Source organism: Stenella coeruleoalba (genome assembly GCF_951394435.1).
Source record: "Stenella coeruleoalba genome assembly, chromosome: 7".
Taxonomy (NCBI): domain Eukaryota; kingdom Metazoa; phylum Chordata; class Mammalia; order Artiodactyla; family Delphinidae; genus Stenella; species Stenella coeruleoalba.
In genome coordinates this window covers 54183046-54202159 of record NC_137153.1, presented here as the reverse complement: position 1 = coordinate 54202159, position 19114 = coordinate 54183046, and the positions used below count along the sequence as shown (strand labels likewise).

General features: G+C 38.7%; 1 protein-coding gene and 1 long non-coding RNA gene across 2 annotated transcripts in view; both read left to right on the top strand.

Annotated features, from left to right (window-relative positions):
• Positions 1 to 19114, top strand: part of LOC307189614 — a 289369-nt gene that overhangs the window by 259869 nt on the left and 10386 nt on the right. The gene's annotated exons all lie outside the window — the stretch shown is intronic.
• Positions 2425 to 3029, top strand: LOC307189050 (small ribosomal subunit protein eS7-like). Its single transcript, XM_079926768.1, has one exon. It carries the CDS (start codon positions 2442 to 2444, stop codon positions 3018 to 3020), a length of 579 nt encoding a protein of 192 aa, XP_079782894.1. The 5' UTR covers positions 2425 to 2441; the 3' UTR covers positions 3021 to 3029.

Here is a 19114-nt window from a genome sequence, read left to right as displayed (position 1 = left end):
GTGGTCTGTACTCCTTACCTTACAGGGTTGAAAATACTAAATGGGGTGGTGTATATGCTTTGAAAAAGTGTAACGTGCTATATAAACACAATTTATTACTACATTTACTGAAGGTTCCTATAGTTTAAAATAATTTATTTTCCTGACAACATGATGCTTCCATGTATTTCTCAGTAATTCCCCATCCCAAGAAGATGCCTGGCTGTTTAGGTCACTGACAGCATCCTATAACATCATCACTGGGAGAAATGAAGGTCATTGCTTCCTTCTTTGTCATTCCTTCTTCTTATTCCAACACTGACCACCCTCTGCCCTCCCTTCCAAGGGCTTGGTGGAAAAGTAATCCCTTTGTTTCACCACCACCTTTGATGCACCCCCATGCTGACTCCAAACAGCTCATGTTCACTAAAATTGAGCTTTCCTTTTATTCTCACATATTCAATCAGAGCTCCAGATGGGTAAGCAGGAGATCCCAGATGGCCTGACCACTTCCTGGATCATAAAGCTTCTCAGTATATAAAATAGAAATCTCTTTGATGATCCATGTATTTGTCAGGATTTGTTACACAACACATGTCCCAGGCAAGTCTCCTGTGATTTCCAGCACCTCTATCATAAGCCCAGAAAGACAGTTGGTTAATTTGTTTGTTTATTTAGCTTTCGCTTGGGCAGTTGGTTACAAAGTTTCCTATTTCTTTTTCTTCTGCCTGCGGCATCATCTCCTAACTTAGCATGCAGTCATGATGCCTTTCCTTTAAAAAGTACATGAATGCTAAGATCCAGGATGGACTGCTGATTCTCTGAAATAATGTCATGTTCTTAATTATTTGAGATATATTTCTCATCATTTATTTGAATTTCTTGGCTCTCATTTACCTAAGTGGAAAACATCTATGTATTTATTGGGGACTTCCCTTGTGGCACAGTGGTTAAGAATCCGCCTGCCAATGCAGGGGACATGGGTTCAAGCCCTGGTCCGGGAAGATCCCACATGTTGTGGAGCAGCTAAGCCCGTGCGCCACAACTACTGAACCTATGTGCTGCAACTACTGAGCCTGCATACTGCAACAACTGAAGCCCTTGTTCCTAGAGCCCATGCTCTGCAACAAGAGAAGCCACTGCAATGAGAAGCCCGTGCACCACAATGAAGAGTAGCCCCCACTTGCCACAACTAGGGAAAGCCTGTGCGCAGCAACAAAGACCCAACACAGCCAAAAATAAATAATAAAAAAATTTTTTAATATATATGTATTTATTAAACAAATATGTAATGAAATCTTACTATGTGTGACACTGTTCTAGGTGCTGAGTATACAGGGTTAACAAAACAAATCAAAATCCTTATGCTTCTAAGCATCCTTATTCTTATCTCACCGGAACTTATTATATATTAGTGAGAAAGAGAAACAGTGAAAAGAATAAGAATAAGAATGAGAAGGGAGAAGAAGGAGAGGAAGAAGAAAAAGAAGAAGGGACTATGTATGTGTGTGTGTGTATATATATATATATTTTTTTTAATTGTGTAAATTCCATGGAGAAAAATGAAAAATGGAGAAGACGAGGACAGTAGGGGAGGAGATGCAATTTAAAATTTTAAGTGCTAAGAATAGACTGTGGGGAAAAAGGGTGAAGCAGAAAGACAATGGTGGCTTAGCATAGGGTGGTGATAGTGAGAGAGGTGAGAAGTGGTCACTTACTGGGTTTATTTTTAAATTAGAGCCAATAGGATTGTTAATAGATTGAATTTAAGAGAAAGAAAAGAAAGTTAACACGAGAGAAGCTAACTTGGGGAAGAAGGTGAAGGTTTCATTTTGGATGATGAGGGTACCGGAGGTGTTAAAGGTTTGAAGAAAGAGGAGAAGTTATGAAATAGTAATTTAGGAAGAAACAGAATGAAGGAGAAAGAAAGATCTGAAACCATAATAAATAGTAGTTTTCTAAAATTGAAAAAGACATAAGTCCTCAGACTGGAAGTGCAAAGTCTTGAACTGAATATATAAAAATAAATCCACATGTCAACATTAAAATGAAGCTGCAGAACATCAAAGAAAATAAGACTTTTAAAGCTCTCAGATAGCAGACTTTTCCTCAGCTGCAATCAATGCCAAAAAATAACAATAATATCTTCAGGGCTGACAAGAAATAACTGTCAATCTACACTCTTATGCCCGAACAACCTTTCAGTTGTAGAGACAAAAAAGTCATTTCACCACACAAAATCTTGGAGTATTTACCAACTACTGATCCTCACAAAGGGAACTATTAAATGATTTATCTCAAGAAGAAAAAATGAACCCAGAAGGAAGAAATGAAACAGCACACACACACACACAGACACACACAAAAATAAAAATAACTATTTTGAATTTTTTTAAGTACAATAAAAGCTCTAAACACAATAAAAAGATGGAGTGGGGTGCCGCGTCATCAAGGTCCTGGCCATGTTCAGTTCCAGCGTGAAGATCATGAAGCCCAATGGCGAGGAGCCGGACGAGTTCGAGTCTGGCGTCTCCCAGGCTCTCCCGGAGCTGGAGATGAACTCGGACCTCAAGGCCCAGCTGCGGGAGCTGAACATCACAGCCGCCAAAGAAATTGAAGATGTTGGTTGTCCAAAAGCTATCATAATCTTTGTTTCCGTTCCTCATCTGAAATCCTTCCAGAAAATCCAGGTCTGGCTAGTGTGTGAGTTGGAGAAGTTCAGCGAGAAGCACGTTGTCTTTATCGTTCAGAGAATTCTGCTTAAGCCAACTCGAAAAAGCCGTACAAAAAATAAGCAAAAACGTCCCAGGAGCCGCACTCTGACAGCCGTGCATGACGCCATCCTGGAGGACTTGGTTTTCCGAAGTGAGATCGTGGGCAAGAGAATCCGCGTGAAGCTGGATGGCAGCCGACTCATAAAGGTTCGTTTGAATAAAGCACAGCAGAACAATGTGGAACACAAGGTTGAAACGTTTTCTGGTGTCTATAACAAGCTCATGGGCAAGGATGTTAATTTTGAGTTCCCAGAGTTTCAGCTGTAAACAAAGATGACTAAAATATTATTCACAGACACACACAAAAAAGATGGAGTGGGGGCATTGTTCCTTGGTAGTAAAAGCGGAAAGTAATGTTCGCCAGAAAGATAGAAATATTACATAGCTAAATGTTGTTAGAAAAATGTATGGTTAAATATTTTGGTAAACATTTAAGAGTAATAACTAAAATGGTAGGAAAACAATCTAGTTTATAAAACAGCATAAGGGAGGAAAAATTGTAGTTATCTTGTTAGTCCACTAGATGAAAGGAAGTAAAAGAAAATAAGCAAGAATAAAAAAAGGCAATCAGGAAACCTAAAATAAAAGGGTAGAAGTAAACCCAAATATGTCAGAAAACTCAGTCAATGTAAGTATTTGACCTTGCCTAATAAAAAATTAAGCTTGGTTTTGTGAGTCTTTTGCAGGCAATTTAAAAGTAGATTGTGTTTTTATAGCACATCTGGTAATCTCTGCTTCAGAGAATAAAAGAAGTAATATTTCCAACTCATTTTGTAAGGTTAGTCTAACACTAACATTAAAGCCAGACAAGGATTGTAAAAGAAAAGCATATATTTGCAGAGAGATACAAAGTCCTAAATAAAACATCAGCAAATCATTTGTCAGTGTATAAAAACCAAAGAGTTTATAAGAAAATCTATGTCATACACTTTAAATACAGATTAAAGGAGATAAGTATATACTTAATAGATGCAGAAAAGTCATTTTATAAAATGTAATATTCATCAAGATTTTAAAAAATCTCTGCAAACCAGGATTATAAGGGAACTTCCTTAACACCATATACCTATAGCAAGCACTATCTTAATAAAACATTTCACCTACATGACTGCTTCACTTCAATATTGTGATAAAAGTCCTAACTGATGAAATAAGAAAAGAAAGGAAAGCATAAAACTTGGGAAGGAAACCTGAAACCTCTTCTTATTTGTAGATGATGTGATTGCCTAAAGAAAATAAGAGTCTATACAAAGTTAGAATCAATAAGAGAGCTCAGGAAGAGTTTATACAAACATCAGTTATGTCCCTATGGACTAGCAATAACCACAAAGAAAATGTAATAGAAAAAAATATACCCCTCAAAATATCAATAAAGTGTGTTTTTTTTAAATCTAGGGATAAATCTAAGAAAAGATATGCTATAATTTTATGGGGAAGACTTAAAAATAGCATTGAAGGACCTGAATAAATGTTGTGATATACCATGTTCATTGATGGAAAGATTCAATAACATAAAGTCTTCTCAAATTAATATATCAATTTGATTCCAATAAAAATGCAACAGAAATTTCTATGAAACTTAAAAAGCTGATCCTAAAATTTATATGGAAGAAAAAAAGGACAAAAAACACCCAGAAAATTTTGAAGAACAAAATGGGTAGTTTGGCCCTATCAAATATCATGAGTTATCATAAAGCTATAAAAAGTAAGAGATCATGATCTTGGTGCAGGTGAATAGACAAATAGATATATGGGATCGGATAGCAAGACTTATAAACAGACTTATGTATATGGGGAAAATGGACACATTACAAATTAGTGGGGATAAGATGGATTATTCAATAAATGGTGTTGTAATAATTGGCTATGTAGAAAATAAAACAAAATTACATCCCTAATCTACATCCTAAAAAAAAAATTCATGGATGAATAAAGATCTAAGTGTGAAAAATAAAAGTTTAAATTATTTAGAAGAAAATAAAGTAGAATATCTTTATATCTCCAAGCTAGAGAAAAATTTCATAATTGTACCCCCAAAAAAGCACAAAACCTGAAGGAAAATATAAATTTGACTTTATAAAAACTTAAAACTTCTGCACATCAAGAGATACATAAAGTAAAAAGTCAAACACGGGGAGAAGGTATTTTCAACACATTAACCAAAAACAAACAAAAACCAAAACACAAAAAACTTATATATTTTTTTTTCTCCAAAATACATAAAGAACTCCTATTACTGAACCAAACTACAATCCGCTCGCCTGCGCAGTAAGGCCAATCTACTGACACCAGGTTTTGGTGAAGGAAAGTGCAGGTTTATTGCAAGGCCAAGCAAGGAATATGGCTAATGCTCAAAAGGCCTGAACTCCTGGATGGCTTTCAGGGAAAGGTTTTTAGAGACAGGGTGAGGGAGAGGGTTGCGGGCTACGCGATCACCTTGTGCACATTATTCTGCTTGCTGGATGGTAAGGTAATCGGGAGTCAACATCATCAACCTGGTTCCACCTGGTCTGGGGTCTACGTGCTTGTGGGCAGCATGCAGTTAACTTCCTCCACCTGGTGAGGGTTTCAGTATCTGCAAAATAGCTCAAGGATATGGCTCAGAATATTATCTCTAACCCTTGAGGAGGAACTAAATGTCCTTGGCTTTAATGCTAAACTACTATTATTTTGTCTTGCTTAACCGTTTTCCTTTGTTTTGCGTATTTTCTCACTGCTCTGATTAAATCTGTTCTTTGGAACTCAGGGAGGACCTAGGAAGCTAATGTTTTTCTGCAAACAAGAGGCAGGGGGAGGACGTGGGGACGGGGGTGGGGGGGGTGGGGGGGTGGGGTATGTTTGTCCTGGGAAGCCCTCACAGGGCCCTGCTCAGTTATACTTCTAGAAATCACCAACAAGAACAAAAGGCAATGAATATGAATGGTCAAGTTACAAAAGGGAAAACTTATTGATTCACAAACGCAAGGAGTTGCTCAATTTGAGTAATCAGAGAAATTCAGTTTACAACAATAATGATATATCCATTTCACAGCCATAAATTTTGTAAAAAATCAAAGTCTGAAAGCAATGACAAGTACCACCATACACAGATGTGATAAAACCAGAACTCTCAGACTACTGGCAGAAAAATAAATCAATTAAACTGCTTTGTAGAGCCAGGTGGTAGTATCTTCTAATGTAGATGTTCATACACCCACAATTCCCCTTCTAGGCATATCCCAGGACAGTGTTTTTAAAACTTGAGGTTGTGATCCATTAACAGGTAATGAAATCAATTTTAGTGAACAGTGAACTGAAGGAAGGGGGAGGGGGAAGAGATGAGAGGGAAGGTTAGGTTTAGATCTTTACTAACTTTAGATCTTTACTCATCCATGAATCTGTGTGCGTGGGTGTGTGTGTGTGTAGATGAGGGATATAATTTTGCTTTATTTTCTACATAAATAGCCAATTATTCCAGCACCATTTATTGAATAATCTATCCTATCCCCGCTAACTCGCTAAATTAATGAAATCAATTTAGTGGGCAATGAACAGAAGGAAGGGGAGGGGGGAGGGGAGGGAGAAAAACATCAGGACGTATCACATGTTGGAAGGTGCAGTCAGTGCTAGCGGTGCCCTGCCCAGATCTCCTTTACTGGGCGAGCGCACTCACCCCCACCTGGTCTATTAGCTGCTAAGTGCTCACAGCTGCACTCTTTCCCAAAGCGAAGCCTCTTTAACTGGAAATGCCTGGGCGGTTGCACCGTCCCCACCCCACCCCCATCCCCTTGACACCGTGCAACCCCTCCACCGTGGCCCGCAGCCAATGGCTGATAAATGAGGGGTATAAAGGCCAGACCCAACCCCTGCCTCAGTGAGGTAACTTCCTGCGGAGCTCGGAACTTCCTGCGGGGTCGCGCTGAAGTTAATCTTCAGCAGAAGGCAAGTCTTTGCTAAGCTTCTTCCTTTCCTCACTTCTCTCACTTTCTCCCACTAGCAATTCTGTCTCAAGCTCTGCTGTTAGGGAAACTGCCCTAAGATGGAGGGGTAAATACTTTCAAGGGTGTGTGTAGGGGAGGTAGATTATAATGTAAAATAGGGTTTTAAAAGTTTGAGGGCTGGGCTTCCCTGGTGGTGCAGTGGTTAAGCATCCGCCTGCTAGTGCAGGGGACACGGGTTCGAGCCCTGGTCCGGGAAGATCCCACATGCCGCGAAGCCACTAAGCCCATTAGCCACAACTACTGAGCCTGAGCTCTACACGGATAAAACGTGCATAAGAATAACCCTCGCTTGTACTCACCGTGAGCAAGGAAGGAGGGAATGAAAGTTAAGAGTGGTAGGCAGGAATTTTCACTTATATCTGAAATATTTTCTTTACAAAGCCTGAGGAAACTTGGGAAATTTTAGCCTTTATACGAAATGGGGGGGTACACTGGGTGTTTCTCATCTTTTCTGTACTTATCCGTTTATTTGAAATATTTCATGAAAAAAAGAGGGGCCCTAAAGCCTCACTCAAACCCACCCCGCTCACCTGCCCTGATACACCCCTATGGATACCTATGTATGAGGAAGCAATGCGTTTCCCCCCTTTGATAACAAATCATGTAAGTTAGGTTTCTCTTGTTCTTTATTCTAAGGACACTCACAGGAGAAGTAGGTTATCTGGAGGCTCAGTAATAATAAACTCCTGGTCTTTATGGTCAGCTTGTGCTCTCAGTTGCCATGGTGCTGAGGTTATTGTTTAATTGTAGTTCTTGCTTACTCTCCCAAGTCCCTCATAAAGTGAGAAAAATAATATGTACATACATAGGAAGGAGGGAAGGAGAAATGGAAGGAAGAAAGAACAAAAGGAAAGTGAGAGAGAAGAAAAAGAGAAACTGGGAATCCCACAGTTTGATCTGTGAAAACGCCATAGTTTAACATGGGGATGGCTCTTCCCTTGCAAATACTAAGGATGAATCAGAACCACTTGGGAGAAAGCCCCTGCAGTCTATTATATTTTCACTGCAGGTGGTTTCCTTTTCTTCGATTTGCTTTTTGAATGCATAAGGAAATTCAGGAAAAGCTGACTTTCCCTTCATTGCCAATTGTAGCTTCACATGCCGTAGTTCCCCAAGTAGAGGCTTCCCATTTTTCTGTTAAAAGCTCCCAATATTGCATATTTTCTTCCAACTCATTCTGGAGTCAGGTGAAGCATATGGGAAATTTGCAGGACATGGAGTCCATCATCCAGGCATCAATCTGGAATGATTTGTGGCCATGTACATATAAAGAGACCATAGTTGTCCGCTAACTGCATACATATGGCATCCGGGAACGTAAACTCACAGCCTTTGCCTTCAAAACCACATGCTACCCAGGGAGGTAAAACTGTAGTTCACAACATGTGGGTTGTGACCCAGAGTAGTCTGCCAACATTTAGCAGGTGGGCAGCTAGAGATGAATTGTGTGCCTACTGCAATTTCCTTTCTTTGAGGCTCCCTTGGGTGTATGCATGCATATACTCTCTAGGCCATAACGTATACCTGGTGTGGAGCTGGAGCAATACTGATGGAAGACTTGGACCAATACACATACATAGTCTTGTTTCGTCATCTTGTGGGCACATTCTTCCATCTGTCTTTATTTTAAATACGTTACAGATACATGTTTATATATTTCATGGACCTATGCAATTTTTGTAATCTCTATCAACCATGTGTGTGTCTTACAGCCCCTATGGGGAAACCTGACCATTCGCAAATAGGTATTTCTAGCCAGGGAGGTGGGCTCTAACATCAGGGAAATGATTTAAGACTAGAGTATTTATTCTCATGTAACAGAAGGGGTCGGGGGGACCTAATAGTAAGGACCTACTTGAATAGCTGTCTTCCTTGTCCTTGTATCAAAGCAAAATTCCCAAATCTTTTCTAATAGATGGCTTATATTATTCATTCTGTAAATCCAACATCTGCAGTAACTTCATCTTAGAATTCTGATAAAGCAAGTCCCTTTAGACTACTTAACTCTAGTTGGTCCTGAATGGGCTTGAAGTGTTGCCTCTCTGCAAATGGTCAAATTTTGATATATGCTATGACACACTCAATTGCTTTAAAATATAAATATGCTATGTTGACTCTGCTGCTGGGTTCAATTAAATATTTTAACTAGCCTTTGCCAATGAAAATCTTTGGTTTGTTTATGGTTTCTTTGGTATGTGATGGTGTGTAACCTCACTTTTCTTCAGGCTTGTGATGCTGTACTAACCTGGCAAAGTGGTCCATACCTATTGGCATCATCTTTCTGGTGTTTTAATAACCATTCAGCCACAAGAATATTTAATGACAGCTCAACCACTTGAGTTGAAGGTCTCATGGAGAACTAAAGTATAATCTTAAGCAAACTTACACATTCCAGAGGAAAACCCTGAACACAATGAATTGAAGATGACTGCTGCAGAAGCAGCTATGTTTCTGTAATGCACTATAACAAAAATAGTGTCTCCTCTGCCCTTCCATACACACCTATCAGCGTGGCCTTGGGACATTGCAGAATCAATCTAGGCAGCCAATTATGCTCAATAACCACCGGAGCTCAGGCCTGAAGAATTAATCTCTTCATGTGACTAACTGAATTTTTCCCACATCTCTATTGGGACAATTGCTTCAAACAGGTCTCACACTCATGGCCTAACAGCTAACAATACTGCTCAGGGACTGGGCGGTATGAAGTACATATCTTTCCCCAAAAGAAATAGAGTCACAAAAATTGCACCCCATCCACCATGAAAATAACTTTTTTTTTTAACATCTTTATTGGGGTATAAATGCTTTACGATGGTGTGTTAGTTTCTGCTTTATAACAAAGAGAATCAGGCATACATAAACATATGTTCCCATATGTCTTCCCTCTTGCGTCTCCCTCCCTCCCACCCTCCCTATCCCACCCCTCCAGGCTGTCACAAAGCACTGAGCTGATCTCCCTGTGCTATGCAGCTTCTTCCCATTAACTATCTACCTTACGTTTGGTACTGTATATCTGTCCATGCCTCTCTCTCGCTTTGTCACAATTCACACTTCCCCATCCCCCTATCCTCAAGTCCGTTCTCTAGTAGGTCTGTGTCCTTATTCCTGTCTTACCACTAGGTTTTCCATGACATTTTTTTTCTCTTAAATTCCATGTATATGTGCATTAGCATACGGTATTTGTCTTTCTCTTTCTGACTTACTTCACTCTGTATGACACACTCTAGGTCTATCCACCTCATTACAAATACCTCAATTTCGTTTCTTTTTATGGCTGAGTAATATTCCATTGTATATATGTGCCACATCTTCTTTATCCATTCATCCGATGATGGGCACTTCGGTTGTTTCCATCTCGGGCTATTGTAAATAGAGCTGCAATGAACATTTTGGTACATGAGTCTTTTTGAATTATGCTTTTCTCAGGGGATATACCCAGTAGTGGGATTGCTGGGTCATATGGTACTTCAATTTGTAGTTTTTTAAGGAACCTCCATACTGTTCTCCATAGTGGCTGAACCAATTCACATTCCCACCAGCAGTGCAGGAGTGTTCCCTTTTCTCCACACCCTCTCCAGCATTTATTGTTTGTAGATTTATTGATGATGGCCATTCTGACTGGTGTGAGATGGTATCTCATTGTAGTTTTGATTTGCATTTCTCTAATGATTAATGATGTTGAGCATTCTCTCATGTGTTTGTAGGCAGTCTGTATATCTTCTTTGGAGAAATGTATATTTAGGTCTTCTGCCCATTTTTGGATTGGGTTGTTTGTTTTTCTGTTATTGAGCTGCATGAGCTGCTTGTAAATTTTGGAGATTAATCCTTTGTCAGTTGCTTCATTTGCAAATATTTTCTCCCATTCTGAGGGTTGTCTTTTGGTCTTGTTTATGGTTTCCTTTGCTGTGCAAAAGCTTTGAAGTTTCATTAGGTGCCATTTGTTTATTTTTGTTTTTATTTCCATTTCTCTAGGAGGTGGGTCAGAAAGGATCTTGCTGTGATTTATGTCATAGAGTGTTCTGCCTGTGTTTTCCTCTAAGAGTTTGATAGTTTCTGGCCTTACATTTAGGTCTTTAATCCATTTTGAGCTTATTTTTGTGTATGGTGTTAGGGAGTGATCTAATCTCATACTTTTACATGTACCTGTCCAGTTTTCCCAGCACCACTTATTGAAGAGGCTGTCCTTTCTCCACTGTACATTCCTGCCTCCTTTATCAAAGATAAGGTGACCATATGTGCATGGGTTTATCTCGGGCTTTCTATCCTGTTCCATTGATCTATCTTTCTGTTTTTGTGCCAGTACCATACTGTCTTGATCACTGTAGCTTTGTAGTATAGTCTGAAGTCAGGGAGCCTGATTCCTTCAGCTCCGTTTTTCGTTCTCAAGATTGCTTTGGCTATTCGGGGTCTTTTGTGTTTCCATACAAATTGTGAAATTTTTTGTTCTAGTTCTGTGAAAAATGCCAGTGGTAGTTTGATAGGGATTGCATTGAATCTATAGATTGCTTTGGGTAGTAGAGTCATTTTCACAATGTTGATTCTTCCAATCCACGAAGGTGGTATATCTCTCCATCTATTTGTATCATCTTTAATTTCTTTCGTCAGTGTCTTATAATTTTCTGCATAAAGGTCTTTTGTCTCCTTACGTAGGTTTATTCCTAGATATTTTATTCTTTTTGTTGCAATGGTAAATGGGAGTGTTTTCTTGATTTCACTTTCAGATTTTTCATCATTAGTGTATAGGAATGCCAGAGATTTCTGTGCATTAATTTTGTATCCTGCTGCTTTACCAAATTCATTGATTAGCTCTACTAGTTTTCTGGTAGCATCTTTACGATTCTCTATGTATAGTATCATGTCATCTGCAAACAGTGACAGCTTCACTTCTTCTTTTCCGATTTGGATTCCTTTTATTTCCTTTTCTTCTCTGATTGCTGTGGCTAAAACTTCCAAAACTATGTTGAATAAGAGTGGTGAGAGTGGGCAACCTTGTCTTGTTCCTGATCTTAGTGGAAATGCTTTCAGTTTTTCACCATTGAGGATGATGTTGGCTGTGGGCTTGTCATATATGCCCTTTATTATCTTGAGGAAAGTTCTCTCTATGCCTACTTTCTACAGGGTTTTTGTCATAAATGGGTGTTGAATTTTGTCAAAAGCTTTCTCTGCTTCTATTGAGATGATCATATGGTTTTTCTCGTTCCATTTGTTAATATGGTTTATCACATTGATAGATTTGTGTATATTGAAGAATCCTTGCATTCCTGGAATAAACCCCACTTGATCATGGTGTATGATCCTTTTAATGTGCTGTTGGATTCTGTTTGCTAGTATTTTGTTGAGGATTTTTGCATCTATGTTCATCAGGGATATTGGCCTGTACTTTTCTTTCTTTGTGACATCCTTGTCTGGTTTTGGTATCAGGGTGATGGTGGCCTCATAGAATGAGTTTCGACTGTTCCTCCCTCTGCTATATTTTGGGAGAGTTTGAGAAGGATAGGTGTTAGCTCTTCTCTAAATGTTTGATAGAAGTCACCTGTGAAGCCATCTGGTCCTGGGCTTTTGTTTGTTGGAAGATTTTTTTTTTTTAAATCATTATAGGCCTTTATTTCAAAAATGATTTAGAATTTTTAAACAGATCCTTGTATTAACAATAGAATCATCATAGCCCTTTATTTCAAAAATGATTTAGAATTTTTTTTAATCGTCTTTTTATTTTTTTTAACATCTTTTTTTTTAACATCTTTATTGAGGTATAATTGCTTTACAATGGTGTGTTAGCTTCTGCTTTATAACAAAGTGAATCAGTTATACATATACATATGTTCCCATATGTCTTCCCTCTTGCGTCTCCCTCCCTCCCACCCTCCCTATCCCACCCCTCCAGGCTGTCACAAAGCACCGAGCTAATATCCATGCCATGCGGCTGCCATGCGGCTGCTTCCCACTAGCTGTCTACCTTACTACGTTTGTTAGTGTATATATGTCCATGACTCTGTCTCGCCCTGTCACAGCTCACCCTTCCCCCTCCCCATAACCTCAAGTCCATTCTCCAGTAGGTCTGCGTCTTTATTCCTGTCTTACCCCTAGGTTCTTCATGACTTTTTTTCCCCTTAAATTCCATATATATATGTGTTAGCATACGGTATTTGTCTTTTTCTTTCTGACTTACTTCACTCTGTATGACACACTCTAGGTCTATCCATCTCATTACAAATAGCTCAATTTCGTTTCTTTTTATGGCTGAGTAATATTCCATTGTATATATGTGCCACATCTTCTTTATCCATTCATCCGGTGATGGGCATATAGGTTGTTTCCATCTCGGGCTATTGTAAATAGAGCTGCAATGAACATTTTGGTACATGACTCTCTTTGAATTTTGGTTTTCTCAGGGTATATGCCCAGTAGTGGGATTGCTGGGTCATGTGGTAGTTCTCTTTGTAGTTTTTTAAGGAACCTTCATACTGTTCTCCATAGTGGCTGAACCAATTCACATTCCCACCAGCAGTGCAAGAGTGTTCTCTTTTCTCCACACCCTCTCCAGCATTTATTGTTTGTAGATTTTTTTTTTAACATCTTTATTGGGGTATAATTGCTTTACAATGGTGTGTTAGTTTCTGCTTTATAACAAAGAGAATCAGGCATACATAAACATATGTTCCCATATGTCTTCCCTCTTGCGTCTCCCTCCCTCCCACCCTCCCTATCCCACCCCTCCAGGCTGTCACAAAGCACTGAGCTGATCTCCCTGTGCTATGCAGCTTCTTCCCATTAACTATCTACCTTACGTTTGGTACTGTATATATGTCCATGCCTCTCTCTCGCTTTGTCACAATTCACACTTCCCCATCCCCCTATCCTCAAGTCCGTTCTCTAGTAGGTCTGTGTCCTTATTCCTGTCTTACCACTAGGTTCTCCATGACATATACCTGTGCCATGCGGCTGCTTCCCACTAGCTATCTACCTTACTATGTTTGTTAGTGTGTATATGCCCATGACTCTCTCTCGCCCTGTCCCAGCTCACCCTTCCCCCTCCGCATAACCTCAAGTCCGTTCTCTGGGAGGTCTGCGTCTTTATTCCTGCCTTACCCCTACGTTCTTCATGACTTTTTTTTTTCTTAAATTCCATGTATAGGTGTTAGCGTACGGTATTTGTCTTTCTGTTTCTGACTTACTTCAGTCTGTATGACACACTCTAGGTCTATCCACCTCATTACAAATACCTCAATTTCGTTTCTTTTTATGGCTGAGTAATATTCCATTGTATATATGTGCCACATCTTCTTTATCCATTCATCTGATGATGGGCACTTCGGTTGTTTCCATCTCGGGCTATTGTAAATAGAGCTGCAATGAACATTTTGGTACATGAGTCTTTTTGAATTATGCTTTTCTCAGGGGATATACCCAGTAGTGGGATTGCTGGGTCATATGGTACTTCAATTTGTAGTTTTTTAAGGAACCTCCATACTGTTCTCCATAGTGGCTGAACCAATTCACATTCCCACCAGCAGTGCAGGAGTGTTCCCTTTTCTCCACACCCTCTCCAGCATTTATTGTTTGTAGATTTATTGATGATGGCCATTCTGACTGGTGTGAGATGGTATCTCATTGTAGTTTTGATTTGCATTTCTCTAATGATTAATGATGTTGAGCATTCTCTCATGTGTTTTGTCGGCAGTCTGTATATCTTCTTTGGAGAAATGTATATTTAGGTCTTCTGCCCATTTTTGGATTGGGTTGTTTGTTTTTCTGTTATTGAGCTGCATGAGCTGCTTGTAAATTTTGGAGATTAATCCTTTGTCAGTTGCTTCATTTGCAAATATTTTCTCCCATTCTGAGGGTTGTCTTTTGGTCTTGTTTATGGTTTCTTTTGCTGTGCAAAAGCTTTGAAGTTTCATTAGGTGCCAATTGTTTATTTTTGTTTTTATTTCCATTTCTCTAGGAGGTGGGTCAGAAAAGATCTTGCTGTGATTTATGTCAGAGTGTTCTGCCTATGTTTTCCTCTAAGAGTTTGATAGTTTCTGGCCTTACATTTAGGTCTTTAATCCATTTTGAGCTTATTTTTGTGTATGGTGTTAGGGAGTGATCTAATCTCATACTTTTACATGTACCTGTTCAGTTTTCCCAGCACCACTTATTGCAGAGGCTGTCCTTTCTCCACTGTACATTGCTGCCTCCTTTATCAAAGATAAGGTGACCATATGTGCATGGGTTTATCTCTGGGTTTTCTATCCTGTTCCATTGATCTATCTTTCTGTTTTTGTGCCAGTACCATACTGTCTTGATTACTGTAGCTTTGTAGTATAGTCTGAAGTCAGGGACCCTGATTCCTTCAGCTCCGTTTTTCGTTCTCAAGATTGCTTTGGCTATTCGGGGTCTTTTGTGTTTCCATACAAATTGTGAAATTTTTTGTTCTAGTTCTGTGAAAAATGCCACTGGTAGTGTGATAGGGATTGCATTGAATCTATACATTGTTTTGGGTAGTAGAGTCATTTTCACAGTGTTGATTCTTCCAATCCACGAACATGGTATATCTCTCCATCTATTTGTATCATCTTTAATTTCTTTCATCAGTGTCTTATTTTCTGCATAAATGTCTTTTGTCTCCTTAGGTAGGTTTATTCCTAGGTATTTTATTCTTTTTGTTGGTGTGGTAAATGGGAGTGTTTTCTTGATTTCACTTTCAGATTTTTCATCATTAGTGTATAGGAATGCCAGAGATTTCTGTGCATTAATTTTGTATCCTGCTGCTTTACCAAATTCATTGATTAGCTCTACTAGTTTTCTGGTAGCATCTTTAGGATTCTCTATGTATAGTATCATGTCATCTGCAAACAGTGACAGCTTCACTTCTTCTTTTCCGATTTGGATTCCTTTTATTTCCTTTTCTTCTCTGATTGCTGTGGCTAAAACTTCCAAAACTATGTTGAATAAGAGTGGTGAGAGTGGGCAACCTTGTCTTGTTCCTGATCTTAGTGGAAATGCTTTCAGTTTTTCACCATTGAGGATGATGTTGGCTGTGGGCTTGTCATATATGCCCTTTATTATGTTGAGGAAAGTTCCCTCTGTGCCTACTTTCTGTGGGGTTTTTGTCATAAATGGGTGTTGAATTTTGTCAAAAGCTTTCTCTGCTTCTATTGAGATGATCATATGGTTTTTCTCCTTCCATTTGTTAATATGGTTTATCACATTGATAGATTTGCGTATATTGAAGAATCCTTGCATTCCTGGAATAAACCCCACTTGATCATGGTGTATGATCCTTTTAATGTGCTGTTGGATTCTGTTTGCTAGTATTTTGTTGAGGATTTTTGCATCTATGTTCATCAGGAATATTGGCCTGTAGTTTTCGTTCTTTGTGACATCCTTGTCTGGTTTTGGTATCAGGGTGATGGTGGCCTTGTAGAATGAATTTGGGAGTGTTCCTCCCTCTGCTATATTTTGGAAGAGTTTGAGAAGGATAGGTGTTAGCTCTTCTCTAAATGTTTGATAGAATTCGCCTGTGAAGCCATCTGGTCCTGGGCTTTTGTTTGTTGGAAAATTTTTTTTTTTTAAATCATTATAGCCCTTTATTTCAAAAATGATTTAGAATTTTTAAACAGATCCTTGTATTAACAATAGAATCACTACAGCCCTTTATTTCAAAAATGATTTAGAATTTTTAAACAGATCCTTGTATTAACAATAGAATCACTACAGCCCTTTATTTCAAAAATGATTTAGAATTTTTTTTAATCGTCTTTCTTTTTATTTTTTTTAATCTTTTTTTTAACATCTTTATTGAGGTATAATTGCTTTACAATGGTGTGTTAGTTTCTGCTTTATAACATAGTGAATCAGTTATACATATACATATGTTCCCATATGTCTTCCCTCTTGCGTCTCCCTCCCTCCCACCCTCCCTATCCCACCCCTCCAGGCTGTCACAAAGCACCGAGCCAATATCCCTGTGCCATGCGGCTGCTTCTCACTAGCTATCTACCTTACTATGTTTCTTAGTGTGTATATGTCCATGACTCTCTCTCGTCCTGTCACAGCTCACCCTTCCCCCTCCCCATAACCTCAAGTCCGTTCTCCAGTAGGTCTTCGTCTTTATTCCTGTCTTACCCCTAGGTTCTTCATGACTTTTTTTTTTCTTAAATTCCATGTATATGTGTTAGCGTACGGTATTTGTCTTTTTCTTTCTGACTTACTTCACTCTGTATGACACACTCTAGGTCTATCCATCTCATTACAAATAGCTCAATTTCGTTTCTTTTTATGGCTGAGTAATATTCCATTGTATATATGTGCCACGTCTTCTTTATCCATTCATCCGGTGATGGGCACTTAGGTTGTTTCCATCTCGGGCTATTGTAAATAGAGCTGCAGTGAACATTTTGGTACATGACTCTTTTTGAATTTTGGTTTTCTCAGGGTATATGCCCAGTAGTGGGATTGCTGGGTAATGTGGTAGTTCTATTTGTAGTTTTTTAAGGAACCTTCGTACTGTTCTCCATAGTGGCTGAACCAATTCACATTCCCACCAGCAGTGCAAGAGTGTTCTCTTTTCTCCACACCCTCTCCAGCATTTATTGTTTGTAGATTTTTTGATGATGGCCATTCTGATTGGTGTGAGATGATATCTCATTGTAGTTTTGATTTGCATTTCTCTAATGATTAATGATGTTGAGCATTCTTTCATGTGTTTGTCGGCAGTCTGTATATTTTCTTTGGAGAAATGTCTATTTAGGTCTTCTGCCCATTTTTGGATTGGGTTGTTTGTTTTTTTGTTATTGAGCTGCATGAGCCGCTTGTAAATTTTGGAGATTAATCCTTTGTCAGTTGTTTCATTTGCAAATACTCTCTCCCATTCTGAGGGTTGTCTTTTGGTCTTGTTTATGGTTTCCTTTGCTGTGCAAAAGCTTTGAAGTTTCATTAGGTGCCATTTGTTTATTTTTATTTCCATTTCTCTAGGAGGTGGGTCAGAAAGGATCTTGCTGTGATTTATGTCATAGAGTGTTCTGCCTATGTTTTCCTCTAAGAGTTTGATAGTTTCTGGCCTTACATTTAGGTCTTTAATCCATTTTGAGCTTATTTTTGTGTATGGTGTTAGGGAGTGATCTAATCTCATACTTTTCCATGTACCTGTTCAGTTTTCCCAGCACCACTTATTGCAGAGGCTGTCCTTTCTCCACTGTACGTTGCTGCCTCCTTTATCAAAGATAAGGTGACCATATGTGCATGGGTTTATCTCTGGGTTTTCTATCCTGTTCCATTGATCTATCTTTCTGTTTTTGTGCCAGTACCATACTGTCTTGATTACTGTAGCTTTGTAGTATAGTCTGAAGTCAGGGACCCTGATTCCTTCAGCTCCGTTTTTCGTTCTCAAGGTTGCTTTGGCTATTCGGGGTCTTTTGTGTTTCCATACAAATTGTGAAATTTTTTGTTCTAGTTCTGTGAAAAATGCCAGTGGTAGTGTGATAGGGATTGCATTGAATCTGTAGATTGCTTTGGGTAGTAGAGTCATTTTCACAATATTGATTCTTCCAATCCACGAACATGGTATATCTCTCCATCTATTTGTATCATCTTTAATTTCTTTCATCAGTGTCTTATTTTCTGCATAAATGTCTTTTGTCTCCTTAGGTAGGTTTATTCCTTGATATTTTATTCTTTTTGTTGCAATGGTAAATGGGAGTGTTTTCTTGATTCACTTTCAGATTTTTCATCATTAGTGTATAGGAATGCCAGAGATTTCTGTGCATTAATTTTGTATCCTGCTGCTTTACCAAATTCATTGATTAGCTCTACTAGTTTTCTGGTAGCATCTTTAGGATTCTCTATGTATAGTATCATGTCATCTGCAAACAGTGACAGCTTCACTTCTTCTTTTCCGATTTGGATTCCTTTTATTTCCTTTTCTTCTCTGATTGCTGTGGCTAAAACTTCCAAAACTATGTTGAATAAGAGTGGTGAGAGTGGGCAACCTTGTCTTGTTCCTGATCTTAGTGGAAATGCTTTCAGTTTTTCACCATTGAGGATGATGTTGGCTGTGGGCTTGTCATATATGCCCTTTATTATGTTGAGGAAAGTTGCCTCTGTGCCTACTTTCTGCAGGGTTTTTATCATAAATGGGTGTTGAATTTTGTCAAAAGCTTTCTCTGCTTCTATTGAGATGATCATATGGTTTTTCTCCTTCCATTTGTTAATATGGTTTATCACATTGATAGATTTGCGTATATTGAAGAATCCTTGCATTCCTGGAATAAACCCCACTTGATCATGGTGTATGATCCTTTTAATGTGCTGTTGGATTCTGTTTGCTAGTATTTTGTTGAGGATTTTTGCATCTATGTTCATCAGGGATATTGGCCTGTAGTTTTCGTTCTTTGT